This window comes from Euprymna scolopes, chromosome 3, assembly GCF_053919585.1.
Source record: "Euprymna scolopes isolate OS-2025 chromosome 3, ASM5391958v1, whole genome shotgun sequence".
NCBI lineage: Eukaryota > Metazoa > Mollusca > Cephalopoda > Sepiida > Sepiolidae > Euprymna > Euprymna scolopes.
Genome location: NC_136484.1, coordinates 59,624,225 through 59,640,492, shown reverse-complemented (window position 1 = coordinate 59,640,492; position 16,268 = coordinate 59,624,225). Strand labels below are relative to the sequence as shown.

General features: G+C 32.2%; 1 protein-coding gene and 1 pseudogene across 1 annotated transcript in view; both read left to right on the top strand.

Moving 5' to 3' along the window:
* The first annotated feature begins 1,235 nt into the window (after window positions 1-1,235).
* The window catches only part of LOC145255794 (branched-chain-amino-acid aminotransferase, cytosolic-like), a 1,034,811-nt gene continuing 1,019,778 nt past the window's right edge, over window positions 1,236-16,268 (top strand). The window contains exon 1 of the mRNA XM_080114482.1: window positions 1,236-1,313. Within this exon, the coding sequence (XP_079970608.1) occupies window positions 1,290-1,313 (24 nt within the window). The 5' untranslated portion in view covers window positions 1,236-1,289. The remainder of the gene's footprint in view (window positions 1,314-16,268) is intronic.
* LOC145265286 (U2 spliceosomal RNA) lies at window positions 13,185-13,318 on the top strand (annotated as a pseudogene).

The window sequence follows — 16,268 nt, the reverse complement described above, 5'->3', positions numbered from 1 at the left end:
TTGCTTAATGTGTTCATGTTTTGTAGGAGCATGCGTCTGATTGTAGAAACAGGACAAAGAGTTAGTGTCTTGTCGTAGGAAAGAGTATGTGTGTGAAGTGAACGTGGAAGCATGTTTTCATGATAGCCATGTTGGCTTGTTGTACTCCTGTTAGGCCTGGGGTCAAAAGCCCCAAGCGAGGTCCACTACCCGGCAGGGCCAGGAAGAAAGAAAGAGGAAGAGCGTTGCTGGTTTCAGGTTTTATATACTTGGTCACGTGATTGGTCACGTGATTGGAGCAGGGTTGTAATTGGACAAGCCAGGGAGAAAATGAATTTCAAATCTCGAGCAGCAAGAATTAACTCCTGCTTCTGTGCTTGTTGCAAGTTCATCTGCTACAGAGCACCTTGTGTAACAAACAATAAACCAATTTCTCCTGGTAAAAAAATAGAGGAAAGAAATAGGTTGGGAAAAGAGTAGAACATGTTGATCCTATTCCAATGTCAGATTTTATGACATTACATATATATTGCCACTAGATGATCATCCTCCCATGCATTATATTCTCCTTCAGTATAAGAAATTGGTTTATGGTCGGTCGCCTAATGTGCCCCTTTCTGGGAATGCCGACAGGTTCGATCATGGCAAATTTTGCAGCCATCTCTTAAATCTCCCTCGCGTCACATTTACTCTCCACGTGAACATGAATAAATACAGCTTGGTTTTCGCACTGGGTTGCTATTTTGGTGACTGCTGAAGTAAGAGACATGGGCTGATGGTTAAAGAGGGGGAAAAAATAGTATTTGAATGTCAGGTCAGAATATATCTAGTTAGGAGTTAAGAGTAGAATAAACACTAGCATAAAAATCGCCTCTCAACACCCCACCCCACCTATTTTAGGTATTGTGCCTAATTTGTAAAATTGTAATTATATTTCTTTTACAAGTAAATAATTCAAAGTGTAGTATTTGTTTTGTCTGCGATCGGATAAGGGGAAATTCACTTAGACTAAGGCAATTTTTTTTCTAATCCAGAATACTTTTTTTGGGAGTGCAGCTGAAATTTCTCCACATAAAAATCAACCTTGTGTTTACCTTTGCCCTTGTGGGCAGAAAAATGCTTATAAAAAAAAAAAGAAAGAAAGAAAAAAGATGAATACTTGTGTCTAAAGGAGCAGTGAAGGATGAAGCACGTGTACAAAGTAAGGGGTACTCGAATTGCTTTTGTTGTTGCTAAGCAACAACAAAAGCAGGTGGCGCTCTTTTGTCTTTCTATAATCTTGTCAGTCTTCGATCATCTCCCTTGATAACATGGCGTCAATTCTCTGTATCCAGGTAGGGACCTCTTGTAAAACTAATGTTTTCACTATTTGGCACTTAACCATTAACCCTCTTCCATTAGGATAACTGCCCCAAAGATAACTATTAATACCCTGGGAACTTTCTAATAAAGCGTTTGCTCTTTTTTCACGTGACTCCCGAACAATATCTTTGTAGTATTTCCTCTTTTCTTACACCACGACTACGACGACGGTGGCACACGTGTGTTTCGGAGTACGATTAGTTATTAATCAACTATTTTCTCTTATCTTTCTATTATTGTAGTTCAGTTAACTTGCTTTTTCTGTTATTTTTAACAATTTTATCTTGTATGAAATAGTCGTTTAATATATATATTTTTAAAACACTCTCCTCCCGTAATAGGTGATAGCATTTAAGGTCGTTGCACCCCCCTGGTGTTATATAACAACACGAGGAGTGTCGTCTATTGTATTTCTAAAGGAACAAGTATTTTCGAATTCTTTTCCTTTATTTTTTTTTTTTTTTTAAAAAGAAAATTTAAAAATCCCGATTTATTTTAATCTTTGATTATTTTTAAATTTCGATTAATCGTTTTAGTTATCTTCAGTGTTCTATTGAACATGTCATTGAATGACATTGGCTTTAAGAAAAATAGAATACGGATGAAAGTGAGAACGTTGTCATTTCCTAGCATGTGCGCGTTTGTAATTATCTCTCTCTCTCTCTCTCTCTCTTACTATAAATTAGTACATTTTAATTTATTTGATTTTCAATAATAATTAAATAATAATAATAATAATAATAATAATAATAAAGGAAGTATTATTTATTTTCTATCGGTTCATCTCGATTTCATCATCTTTTTTTTTCTCCATCTCATATTGTTTTTCCATAATCTCCGTTATTTACTACTACTACTACGAAGAACAACAGCAAGACGAATTTAAAAAAATAAATTAAAAAAAATATACATAGATACCATATTCTCTTACACGACGAAAATAAACAAAACCTACGTATTTATCATTTATTTAATCCGTGTGTTTATAATAAACACGTTCATTCATTCGTTGCGTGACCTATCGACGTGTTTATAAATCACACTGGCACGTGGTGGACACAACGATAGGTATTCCGTTGTTTTTAATGTTTACAATTTCCTATAATGTCTTATCTTGAAGTATTTACTCTTGATAATGCCCACATTTCTTTCGATCTATCTTCATTTCAAATAAAAACCAATTTTCAAATATCTACTAAATTATTTTGTGAATCCGTTCGCTCAGGTGAACCCATCTACTACTACTCCTCTCTTGCTACGTGGTTGAACAAATATTATCAATATTTACATAATATTTAACTTCTTATTTCAGACTTTAAATTAATAATGATGATGATGATGATAATAATAATTAAATATTAATTTTGAATTGGACGAAAAAAAGTATTGTGTTTAAACAGTATTTTCACAATTAAAAAAAAATCCATTGTTCATAGCTCTGATATTTGCGTCGTAATTTGTAAATATTTGTAAAGTATTAATCGAAAATTTAAAAAAATCTACGAATATGAATAAAAATTATCACAAACTTTTGAAATATTTTTATGCAAATAAAATTTCAAATTACATGTAAATGTTTGCTATGATGATTATTGGTTTGTTTTACAATGCATATTGGTTCGAAAATGTGGTCTAACACAAATAGATAACAAATAAATGTTATCAAGGGCAAGATAAGTTAAGTTGCTCTTCTACATATCTGGAAAAGCTGTTAGTTTTTTTTTTTACTCGCTTTGAAAAACAAGTAGTGTTGAACATTAGGTGAGAGCAAGAAAAATCACCACGAATCAACGCCTAAATAGTTGAAGTCTTGATAATGACTTAAAAATAAAAAATAAAATAGAAACTCGCCCAATAAATGTCACAGTAGCATTTTGTTTGCATTAAATTTCCAGTAAAATCTGAAAATGATGGAAAAAAAATAAATTTTTAATTAAAAAAACAAAACAAAAAAAAACCCTAAGTATGCAGACTACGGACCGTGCTGAAATAATAACAGTTATAATTTAGAAACCCATTCTCATTCTTAACATCCGGAGACCGTTTTATATTTTTTTTTTATATAACTATTATGTATTTTCACTTAACGATTTTATTAAACAAAAGATGCCGTAAAAATAGAATTAACTTGAAAATTCTATCTAAAAATTATTAAGGTCCGTAGCCCTTATCCCTGAGTGGCTTCCGGGCCTTGATAAGTGGTAATGATCACTGTGTAAAAAAAAAAAAAAAACTTCTTAGAACACCCCATTCTTTCACTCATGTAATTCGGGGACAGCAAATGAGATACGGATAAAAATGTACATCAAAATCAAATTTGGATATTTTTTAAACTACTGTTCTCGTCGTAGTTGTTGAATATTCATGCAATGTTTCAGCCGATATAACCTCAGACCTTTATGCTCGTCTTTTCGAACCGGATCTCTTTAAACCGTGGAAAGGTTCGAAAAGAGGTTACATCAGTCGAAACGTTGTAAATATAACAACTGAGATAAGAATAATAGTTCGAATAATACAAATTAACAGTTATCTAAAAATTTCCGGAGCAATATATTTTATTTTAGGTGTTGTCACAGACAAGACCTTTCCTATAGTTAATTTTTTTAAGCTATAATTTTTTAAAATTTTTTTACTCAGATCATGATCTAATGATCGTCTCTACAGGATGGAACGATAAATTTGTTGCCCTAAAGAAAACAACAATCCAGCTTTATTATAGTATCTATTTACTATGCCTCCCCACGGGACAGAGTTAGACACCAGGGTCGTTTTTTAACGTAGAGAAAAGGTACAAAAATAAAATAAAAAATTGTCTCAGTCGTGAAGGATTGATCCTGATCCTCCACCGAAAGAGAACAAGAAATGGAAGTGCAGCACTGCAGCACATCTGAAGAACAGATGGTATTTATTTGCTCCCCCACCGAGCAAATTAGGCACAAGGCCAATTTTTAATGTGAGGAGTGAAGGGAGGGGGAAGGGAAAAGGGGACCAGCTCCCGAGAGGTGGGAAATGGGAGCTGGTTAAAGGTCAGGCATGTGGGGTTGCCCCCACATCTGGTCTTTGCTAGTCATAGCTAGTCATAGCTTGCAGCATCTGCCGGAACAGATGGTATTTATTTGCTCCCCCACTGAGCAAATTAGGCACAAGGCCGTTTTTAATGTGAGGTAAAAACCAGCTCCCCTAAAAGTAGGCAAAAAGGGGGCACTCTGGTTACCAAAAATAATAATTGTCCCAGTATAGAGGGTTTCCCCTCCATTGACTGGTACAAATTATCTTAAGTGCAGTATCTGCCGGAACAGATACTACACTTTGATCTTGGCCAAAAGCTTTATTATAGTAGAGCTGACATCTATTTGATGTAGCCGCCTTCAGCCTCAGTCACGGTCTCGATATAGGTCTGAAACGAAATGAATAATACTGAGAGGAGGTCAACCATAAAGACGGTTTGCATCTAACCTTCATAAAAACTGAGAAACGGACACTGAATCAGTAGATCTGGAAAAAAAAATTGTGAAATTCATAATGTCTACCGTCTGTGCATACAACTTAAAAAAAAATACACATCGATAGTTGATATGACTGTTACTTATTTTGCCTTTTCAAAAGAGCAAACTTTTTTTCCACAGGGTTGGGTTTTAAACCTGAACTTCCTGCTTAGATGTTCCAGAAAATGGTCCAAATAAGTTCCGTCAGCATTCTTTGTAATGGTTGTACTTGACTCTCAGACATGTGCAATTTTTTTTTTTTTTCTTTTTTTTTTTTTTTTTTTTTTCACCATGACCTTTCTGTTTAAATACAGTGAAGAAATACTATCTCGGAAAAACATTGTATACTTGCTTCTACATTACGGCTCAGTTAAACACAGTCGGTTTCTAATTTGGAAATAAAGCGCTTATTCCTATGATGTGGACTCCTGTAGGGATTATTTTTATTTCTTGTAGCATTTTAGTAATGATCCAATTTTTAGTAAAAGAAATAATATCAGAGTTCACAGGTTTTATAAAATCATTATGAATAGCTGTTGTGGATTCTTCGTCTCCTGCAAAAAGCAGTCACTTTGCATGTTAGCAAAAGTAAAAATTGCATTATTCTAGGAGTAGAAAATGAACCTAGGATTTGCTTTTGGCAACCTCATAACTCTTGCTTCCTTTATTTTGTCCTTTAGACCTCACATTCCATGAGCGATGTTTCTGAATAATAGCTGTTTTCTTGGTTGGAATCTATCTATATATCAATTATTGTTGGCTAATTTTGTGCCTAGAAGTGTTATTTGTTTGTTTTTTTGTGTGTGGGGGGGGTTGTCTTATTTTTTTGTTTTGTTTTTTTTCGTTTTTTTAGCTCATTACTTCATTAGTCACTTCATGCCTTGTGTGGGGCGATTCCCATACACACAAAGAAAAGGATGACTTCTCCTCTTATTCAGAACAAAATACACTTTGATCCTTGTCAGAAGAATTATTTAGAATGTGTTTCAGGAACTAAGATATCTAATCTTTAAAAATAAATTCCTTTTTGATCATCAATCAGGTTGGCTAAGGTTTGGTCTCTTTTATCGTATACTGCCTTTTTTGCAGAGTATTTGATGCTGAAACTATTCATAAAGTACCAGTTATTTGATCCATACCTGGGACGGGTGTTACTGTTCATGCCTTTTTATTTGTTTTTATTTATGTGATAATGTATTATATAAACAGCAATTGTCTATAGGTGTGTATGTCCAGTTATGTCCAAAATACATAAAAAGCAGCCACAAAATTTGTTTATTTTTGATCAGTGTTTGCCCTGGAATGAATAATGTCTAAAATTTGTTAAAAAAAAAACATATTCATTCTTTGATTCAAAACTGGCACAGGTTTCATTGACAGGCTGTTTTTTAGCAAGTAATTAAAGGGAACTAACTATTATTTTTTTAATGAATTAATTTCCTTACACTGGCTTATTTCTGTGTGTATATGTCCAAAGAGAGGACTAGGCTGTGTAGAAACAAAAGATTAAGTGGGAGGAGGAAAAAAGGAATATAAGTTTTAATAAAAAATATGTTAAACTTTTGCATCGAGCAACGACGTGTAGCTTTGCTAGTAATCCTGTATAGAAAACATTATTTTGGACTCTCATTATATTATTTACAATTAGTTGTTTCGTTTGATTCATTATGTTCAAATTTGTTTTGTAAATATTCCTATGTTTTATAAACATGCTTGTTTTGGTAGGTTTAAGTAAAAAAAAAAAAAAAAAAAAAGAAGAAAAAAAGAAAAGTTATTCCTCTTAGTTTATTTTTTATTCAAGGTGCTTATTTAAATTCTTAAATAAGCACCTGGAAAGAAAAATCAATGTATTGCTATTTTAATCAAAGAGATTATCAACAACAGGAAACAGTTCATTAGAAACAAATTAATGTTAGAGTTTGGAAATAACTGATGTTTCTCTCTAATTTACTAACAATTTATTAAAAAAATATATATATTTAATCTATTGTGTCTCCATATAATCAAACATTCGCTAATATTGAGACAAAATAGATTAAGAGAAACATCAGTTATTTCAAAATGTTAATGATAATGCTGCTGATGAATTGTTTTCTGTTGGTGATAATCTCTTTGGTTAAAACAGTAATATAGCTACATGGTTTTGCACAAGCTTGAAAAGAGCCTTAAATTTTCAGATTTGTCTTGAAAAGGCCTTATTTCTACTATTACCTTGAAAATATGGAAAATTTCTGTAAAAGGGCTTGAAAATTGTATTAAAAAATTTGTCAGAATATTAAAAATAAAATCGAAATATTTTTTTAAATATTAAAAATAAAGTCGAAATATTTTTTAAATATTAAAAATAAAATCGAAATAATAAATATTTAAATATTAATTAAAAATAATATTATTTTTAAATATTACAAATAAAATCCAAATAAATACATTCTTCTGAAATAGCATTGTATTGTTATTTCTGGTATTGTCGACACAAGAGTTATGCCCCTTTATCACAAAACTACTTGATGTTATCCATATACTTTGGAGATGTAGCTGAAGTGAAATTCAAAATCGAAATAAATACTATTAAAATATGTTTTTAAATATTAATTAAATCTTATCCGTTTTTGTTTTTTTATATCAAATTTTGTTTTCAAAACTTGAATTTTGTCTCGAGAAGACCTTGAAAAGTCCTTGAAAATGGACATTGAAAATATCTGCATGAATCCCAAGCTGTAAAACTGATTTTCTAGCACCTTTGATTCCAGAGCCTTGCTAGATGAACTGTTTTGCAGGACTGTCTTTCATTTTAATAATAATCCCCCCCCCGCTCCTCCCTTAGTCTACTAATTATATACCTAATAGATCTCTAAACCAGCATGGATTGCTATGAACTTATTCTTTATATCTGATACAATTATTAACTGCAAAGCTATAACTAGGATTAAATTAAAGCAGAATTGAATATAATTTCAGAATAAAGAAAAACTACCACCAGCAGGTGCAGTGTAAACAAGTTAATGGCACATGAAGCCATCTGTTGGCCACCTAATGAATAGTTTGACAAAAGTGGGATTATTAAGTTTTGTCTCGGTGATTTTGCCAAGATAAAAAGAGGTGTCACATATGTACTTGAAAATTATTTTGTTAATTTTACTAAGTTATGTAGTTATGGTATTCATTGTCTACTGAATCAAATTGTAATTGTATAATAGTATCTATGAATGAATAATGACAGAAAATGCCAGTTACCAATTTGTAGGAGATTATATAATTTAAATTGAAGCTTTCTTAAGAATTTAGATCTGCTCTTCTTCAATCCATCTAATCTTTTTGGTCATATGTAAAAGCTGCTGCTGCTGCTTGAAAGCATCACTTGGCTTGTTTAAATGCATAAAATCAAGTTCGTTTTTTGACATAATTTTGTTTGTTTGTTTTTGTTTTACGGCATATCAACCCTTTTCAGGTTATTTAATGGCGAATCAGTGATTTTGATGAACAATTTTTTTAATAGAGTATATTCGTTTGTTTTTTTTAAGTCGGTTTCTATTTAACCCATAGTTGAGACCCTAACAGGTACTACCACTCTGGGTCAGAGTGGACCTGGGAGCAATGGGAATTAAAGGGTGTCTCCACACTCCCCAAAGCCCACAAGCTGGGGCCTTACCATCAAATATAGTTTAAGGGCATATCCAGGACCGACTCCTTTGTAATATATATATATATATATATATATATATAGACATAGTTTTGGTTCTTCTAATTACTATATCAAAATGTTTTAGAAAATCATTATGAATTGCTGTTATTCTGTATTATGACAATTGAAAATTTAAATTACAAAAACGATGTATTAATGACAATTGTTTTAGCTTGTCATATTCGTTTTATTACATGCATAGTTTTACACTTCAGGGTGTTTTTTTTTTGGGAGGCGGGGGGGGGGGGGCTCCGAATGGCCTATGTTAACTTTTCTGTTTTTAATCTTATGCTTAGTTTTGGTTTACAATCAACACCAAAGTATTTCCTTTTAAATCTCAGTTGATGTCTCTGTTCTTCGATGAACGGATCACATGGGTATACGCTGTTCTGTAGAGAACGTCAGCGGTCAGCAATTGGCTTCAAGGATTGCTTAAACATCTGCGAAAAAAATGAAATGGAAACGGTTTTTATTTCTAAAGAAGGAATATAGAAATTGCATCACAAGAGAGGAAAGCAAATAAAAAATGTAAACATGAACTTGATTTTGAAAGCACGCAATTTTGAGGAACTCTTTCTATGCTGTGGATTGCAGTTTCAGTAACACGATTTGACTTCTTGATTCTTATGAAAGACAAGAACAATCTAATTTGTAATAATTTTGAAGAAGGAAAAATGTCGACATCAACTAATTAGTTGAAACATGATACCAGCAGAAAAATACCGGATTCTTATAAATCAAGGCATTAAAAAATGTTTAAACCTGAACAAGAAAGTTATTTATTTATTTATTTATTATTTCTTTGGGCATTTTCTACAGATATTTTGCTAACAACAAATAAAGAAAATCAGTTGGAATAAAATGCTTATCGAAAAGTGGTTATTCCTATAATGTCATCACCAGCATGGATTACTTTTATTTCTTGTGGCATTTTAGTAATGATCCGATTCTTAGTAAAAGAAATAACGTCAGATTTTGCAAGTTTTATAAAATCATTATCAATAGCTGTTGATTCTGCAGTATAGCTTCGTTCCAAGAACTTTTTATTTATTCATTTATTTTTTTACATGGGAGTCACTACGTATCAAGGCCCAAAAGGCACACGAGGATAAGGGTTGATGAATGTCTGGTAGTCATTGAGACAACGGATATTAATAGTTATTGGTGGAAATGGGGTAGATTATTTGGGAGTGGCAGATCAGTCAGAACTTATTTACATTGGACTTTAAGACGACCGTATTGTAATCAGCTGAAAAGCAGGCCACCGGAATAGAGTTCCACAGATGGGCAGTTCTAGGAAAGAAGCTTTGTTTATTGAATTTGCGTTTAGGTTTAGGCACAAAGTGAGTGGAGGAAACTTGTTGTAGCCAGATGAGTGTCTTTTAGGAAAGTTTGGCAAGGAGAGGCCTATAGATTGAAACTTAGACGAGCACTTGTTGTGAAAATATCGATAAAACTACAGGTTTATGGAACTCTCTTCCTACTGACTGTTTTCCTCCTAGTTATAACCTTAGTCTTTTCAAGACTAAGGCCACTAGGCATTGCCTGTCTTTATGTTAATCATCTTTTGTTCTTGTTAGCTCCTTACATCAAGTGGCTTCATGCCTTGTTTGGAATGATTTCCATAAATATATAATGTTACCAAGGACAATAAGGATCTATTTATTAACTATATAAAAAATGAAAACTCTGAAGGTCAACTTGATAGGATCTGTAGTTAGTTTTAGGTTCTCTTTGACAATATGAGGAGTAAGATTTTCCTAGGAACGGGTAAAACATTCGGATATTAATGCCTTAATATATCTATATAAAAAAAGAAAAAAAAAAATGAAGGAAAATTAACGCATAAATTTTAGAAAAAAAAGTAACCTAAATATTATCGGTCACAAATGGGGTGCACAGTTACTTGAACATCAAATCAGGATTGCGCAACCAGAAGATATAAACTCTGACGTTTTGGGATTCCAAGTAATTTCTAACAAATTTTGAACATGGTTAGTTGTGTTATCTAAAGGAGTTCGCTATAATTTCTCATGTTTGCAACGATCAATGTGTCGACGTAAAAGTTTTTAGATGTAATATAAATTAAATTTTAGTTAGGGATACCTACTAAAATTAATTTGTTGACATATAGATGTTATATAAATTCTCATTTTTCAAGGGAAGTAATTGATAAGATTTTCATTTGTTTTATTAAGTTGCCATTCATTAAAAAAATTAAACTTTTGTGAATTTAATTTTTTCCCTATTATCAAATTGTCTTTCTTTCTGTTTTTACATAGTCTGAGTTGTTTTTATTGATTTACATTAAAGGAGAAATTTAGCTTTATCTCTATTGTGCTATGAATCATATTATGAAGATTAAATGTGTTAGCTGTTGAAATGAATGTTACATGAAACGGTGAAATTCTTCTTTCTTATTTTTTTTGCCTTTCTTTTTCAAGATTAATAAATGCTCTCACATTTTATAATGGAAATAATTAATTAGATTTTTAATGAATTGTTTTATTATTTGTTAGATTTTCATTTAAGATTTGTGCATTTTACATAAAAAATACATTTTCTCACATTGTTGCCCACACCTTAAGATCATTTTACTATTTTTAATCAGACGTTCTGTACATTTTGTAAAGAAGTATGAAACACCGTACATAATTGTCTATAAGTTGGTGTGCATTTTAAGACCAAAAATTGTATCATTTTAGATATTTCCTGTATATAAGTCGACTGTAGATTCTAGACAAGTTTAATGGTCCATCTCATGGCCCTTTTTTGCACAGATAATTTCCTTCTGGTGTTTTTTTTTTTGAAAGACATATTATAAATTGTTTCTCGACATCCGTAAGCTATAATACATGCAAGTGAGGTCTATTCGATTTCCATATATAGAACCAAGTTGTAAATTACACTCTTCAGGAGGTTGAATGTTTACCAAGATACACAAGATACACCCGAAGAAGGTTGGAAGTTACATCGGCTGAAACGTTATGCAAATAATCCAAATAATACAGACATTTTTTTTCTCATTACCCCCCCCCCTGCATTATTTAGTTTTGAAAAACTTTATAAAACAAATGTTTTATACACTTAAATTCATTTTATTAAATAAAATAGTGTAACAATTTCAAACCAAAAGTTTTTAAAATTCTATTTTCATTTTTACTAAATATTAAATTTAGTAAAATGTATTTGAATTTTTTTTTAGTATGTCAACATTTTTTTATTTTCTTTTTACTAATGAGTCACCACACATCGGGGTTAAAAGCCACCTGAGGATAAAAATCTGTCCAGTACTATAATCCTCTTTATTATAGTGGATCTATCTAGTGCTATAATCCTCCTTATTATAGTGGATTTGTCTAGTACTATAATCATCTTTATTATAGCAGAAGATTATCAAAAATAGTTCTATTTCATAAAAAATTAACATGAAACCATTATATAAAAAAAACAAAAAAAAACTAGACATTATTATGTATGTATTTTTGTTTTATTTACTTCAGTAAATAAGTACGTGCTCAGTACATAAATAGAACTATGTAATAGTATAAAAATACAATCTTGCTAATTGTATTTAGACTGCAAATTCTTTCAAACATTTATCTTGGCTTACTTGCTTTGCTTATCTCAGTATTGTTTTCCGTCATCCTACGACTGGACTCGAGCAAGAGACGTGTGATTGGAAATTGCTCAACACTTGCTTAACAAATTGCTTCCTGCACAAGTCCACATACAGAGGATATCCATTGTCTCTTGAGACTGAACAAAGACCATAATACTTGCTATAGTACATCCGTATGCTATTTTGATGCCAATTCTCATTAGTTCATTTGTGTAGCCATTTGATTTCAATTTTATTAACCTTATTTTATTACTATATAGTTTTACAAAAGTTGTATTGAGCAAAATTGGATTGCATACGAACTTTTATATTGCATTAAGTTTGTGTTAAATTTATTTTATTTATAGTATACTATTAAATGTGTCACTCTAATATAATATGGACTTATTTGTGATATTGTAATGTATGAATATAATAAGCTTCTCTTCGATAAAAATGTAATCAAATTTTTCACAAGATCTGAATTTTTTCAAATGAACTTAGCACAAAAACTTAACCCGGTGGAGAGAAACGGATGCCATTTGCAAAATTACCCTTAATCAGTTGTAGAAATCTAAACAGCATTCAAAAAGTAAAAAAATTATTGCCCAGTGATTTTTTTTTTTTTTTTTTTTTTTTTTACATATACAAAGAAATAAAATAAAATATTAATTTTTAACTTTATTTTTTATGTTTCTTCTACAAATTTTGGATAAAACATTCTAACTTAAAAATAAGTAGTTACTGTCTGCTTCATTTTTTTTTTTTTTTTTACATATACAAAGAACGGTGTATTAATACTACTACTGCATTTAGTTTAAATGCATTTACATTTTTTTTTAGGGGGGTGCATGCGTATTGGGAGTGTTGATTAAGAGAGATACAAGCAATATTATTACATAGGTATTATAGATATTAAAACATCCTTCTTTTAATGAATTAAATGAGTCACATATAAACTGCAGCCTACTCCAGGTAATTCTGATTTTCACTAAATAATATTTATTCAGAATTTGTTCGTTTTCTTTTTTAAGATTTCTTTTCATGAATCTATTTGAAACGAATCTTACTACTTTTATGTGTCTTGGCCTTTGGGCCAAGATCAAAGTGTAGTATCTGTTCTTCAGATGCGGAACTTCCATTTCTTGTTCTCTTTCAGTGGAGGAGAAATCCTTCACGACTGAGACAATTTTTATTTTTGTACCTTTTCTCCACGTTAAAAAAACGACCCTGGTGTCTAACTCTGTCCCGTGGGGAGGCATTGTAAATAGGTACTTTTATGTGTCTCTTTTTTTTATGATGCATCAATTTAAAAGTGATAAATGAAACGATGGGCTTATCAGCTTGTTAAATACGTCATTTAAATAAAACTAATGTTTATAACATTTTGATTCATGGCATAGTCATAGATCTCATTAGATCACAAAAGATCTAATGGTTTGTGAGTTGTCGTGTAACCGGACTCTTAAGTGAACTGATCTGAGTGTCCAGATTTTACTAGGATATTAAAGAATGCCATGATCCAGTTCATATGAAAACATAATCTTTAAAAGTCTGGTTTCCTCCGACTCAGCATTTTGATAATCCTTGTTACAAAAACATGTTTCAGCTTCCTCAGCACCCCGAACCGCCCCCCCCCCCAACTCCCATCCAAAACTGGCCCCATCAATTTTACAGAATACAATCAAATACTGCAAAAATCTGAATTATGAATTTAGAGAACCAACAAACAAATAAATAAAAAGAAAATGGTGGGTAATTTTAAAAAGTGCAAACAAATAAGTTTAAATTAAAACAAATGAAGAGTTACGTTTCTGAATTTTTGGGATGAGGATTGGTTATTCTTGTTATTTGGATTCTTCAGACTACTGTTCTCATCTTGAGTGTCATTTTCACAACGTTTCAATCGATGTAACCTCCGACCTTCTTCAGGTGTAATTGTGTAATTGTCGATAAGAGTAGTGATTGATGGGCAGAAATCAGAAACTCTCAGTATTAATGCTGGAGTCCCGCAGAGGTCCATCCTGGGCCCAACTCTCTTCCTGATCTACATAAATGATCTTCCAAATCACATCCTTACATCATTCGTAGAGAATTTGTGCTGATGACACTACAATCTATGGTAGCACAGCAAAGACCGTAAATGACCAAGTTCTCTCTGATTCTCTCTCCTCTGAGCTTGAGCATGTGGTACAATGGAGAAAGAGGTGGCTGGTTACTTTTAATGCATCTAAAACCAAGCTTCTATCTCTACACCATCTACGCTCTGATGCCAATCTGACATCGGTTGAAATGAATGGCTCTGGCCGGACATAGAACACGTATATCAAATCCATTGCCAAGATTGCTGGAAAAATGGTGGGATCCTTCTACCACTCCAGTAGATATCTCACTTCTTATGCAATTCTCTACCAATATAAAAGCCAGGTGCGGGCAACGATGGAGTACTGTTGCCACCTCTGGGCAGGAGCTGCTAGAAGCAGCTTATCCTGCCTTGACAGAGTTCAAAAGAGACTTTGTAATTTAGTGGGGGATGCCCTTTTCTCTTCCCTGCAACCTCTTTTTTCTGCAGAAGAGACATTGTGAGCCTGTTTCTGCTTTATCGTTATTTTCATGGCAAATGCTCAGCTGAGCTTCAATCTATGGTCCCCCTCTCGCCAAACTTTCATGAAAAACACTTGTCTAGCCAAAACCACTATCAATAATTTCCCCTACTCTTTATGTGTGCCTAAACCTAAATGTAGATTCCATGAACAAAGCTTCTTTCTTAGAACTGCACACCTGTTGAATTCTCTTCTGATTGCCTGCTTTCCAGCTGACTACACTTTGAGTGTCTTCAAGTCCAACGTAAACAAGTTCTTGATGAACCGTCCCCCTAAGTAATCCAATTTACAAAATTCCCACTATTTATGTTTACTATGCTATAATCACATTGACTAATGTATACCCATTAACCCTTATCCTCGAGTGGCCTCCGGGCCTTGATATGTGGTGATTCCTGTGTAAAAAAAAAACCAAAAAAACAAACTCCACAACGACTCATGGTGCAGTGGTTAGAATACTTGGAAAAATAAATTGTAAAAAGTGATATTCTCCTTAAGGTTGAAGATTCAATCCTCAGTGTGAGTGACCGAAAAATATAATTACGAATTACTTAGGACCTCTATCCAGTTATGGCTGACGGAACAAGAGCATGCTACCCCCGTGAAGTAAATAAAGGGTTCCGTTCAAAATTCAGTCCAAATTCTCGAGTTCGACAATATACACCTGAAGAAGATCAGAGGTTACATCGACTGAAACGTTGTGAAATCAAAACAGTAATCCAATGAATCCAGATAATACGAATGAAGAGTTCGCTTAACTGAAAACAAACAAATAATTTAAAAGACAACCATGATGTGAACTCTTGTTTAAAAACCAAGAAAAGATGGTGAACAAACATTTAAAATATTAGATCAAGGCAGCAGTGAATTTAGAAGGAGACATTTTATTCTTTGGTTCATATTGAAAATTTGATTAAAAACTGAATTTTGTAAGCGTCATAAAACTTATGCAAAACATTCAAAACTATTTGGAAATAAATATATAAACAAAGTTTAGTTTATGCATGATGACATAAGACATTTTCTTTATGGAAATATGTTGGTTTTTGTTGACATAATATGACATTTGAACAAGGATATTAATTAAACCAGAATTTTTATACCCAAGTTAAAGCTAATAAAAACATGTTAATTCCCCCTAATTTTATCTTATGTAGACTTTCTATTGGGTGAAGAAATATTTCAAACTAGCAGGACCTGTGATAATTCTATGGAATAAGAATTATATTTAATTATCGAGTATGTTTTGATAAACTTTGTTTTTCTGGATTTCGAAAAAAATTGATTTTTATACGTAACATACAGCAAGTATGAGTTTATTAACATTTCTATGAAAAAAAGTGTCCATTGTTTTTTTTTTTAAATATAGAACTCACACAAATCAGACAAATTAATAAGTACTAATAAATACTTAGAGAGTGATATTGTGCTACATAGTTCAATGCAAATAATAAAATTACATTGGAAGACACAATCTCTGTCTTCTTCAGTTCAGCACCTCTTGGCAGACAATGTTCCCTTTTTAACCCTGCTTCTTTCGAAGGTTCCCTTTTTTG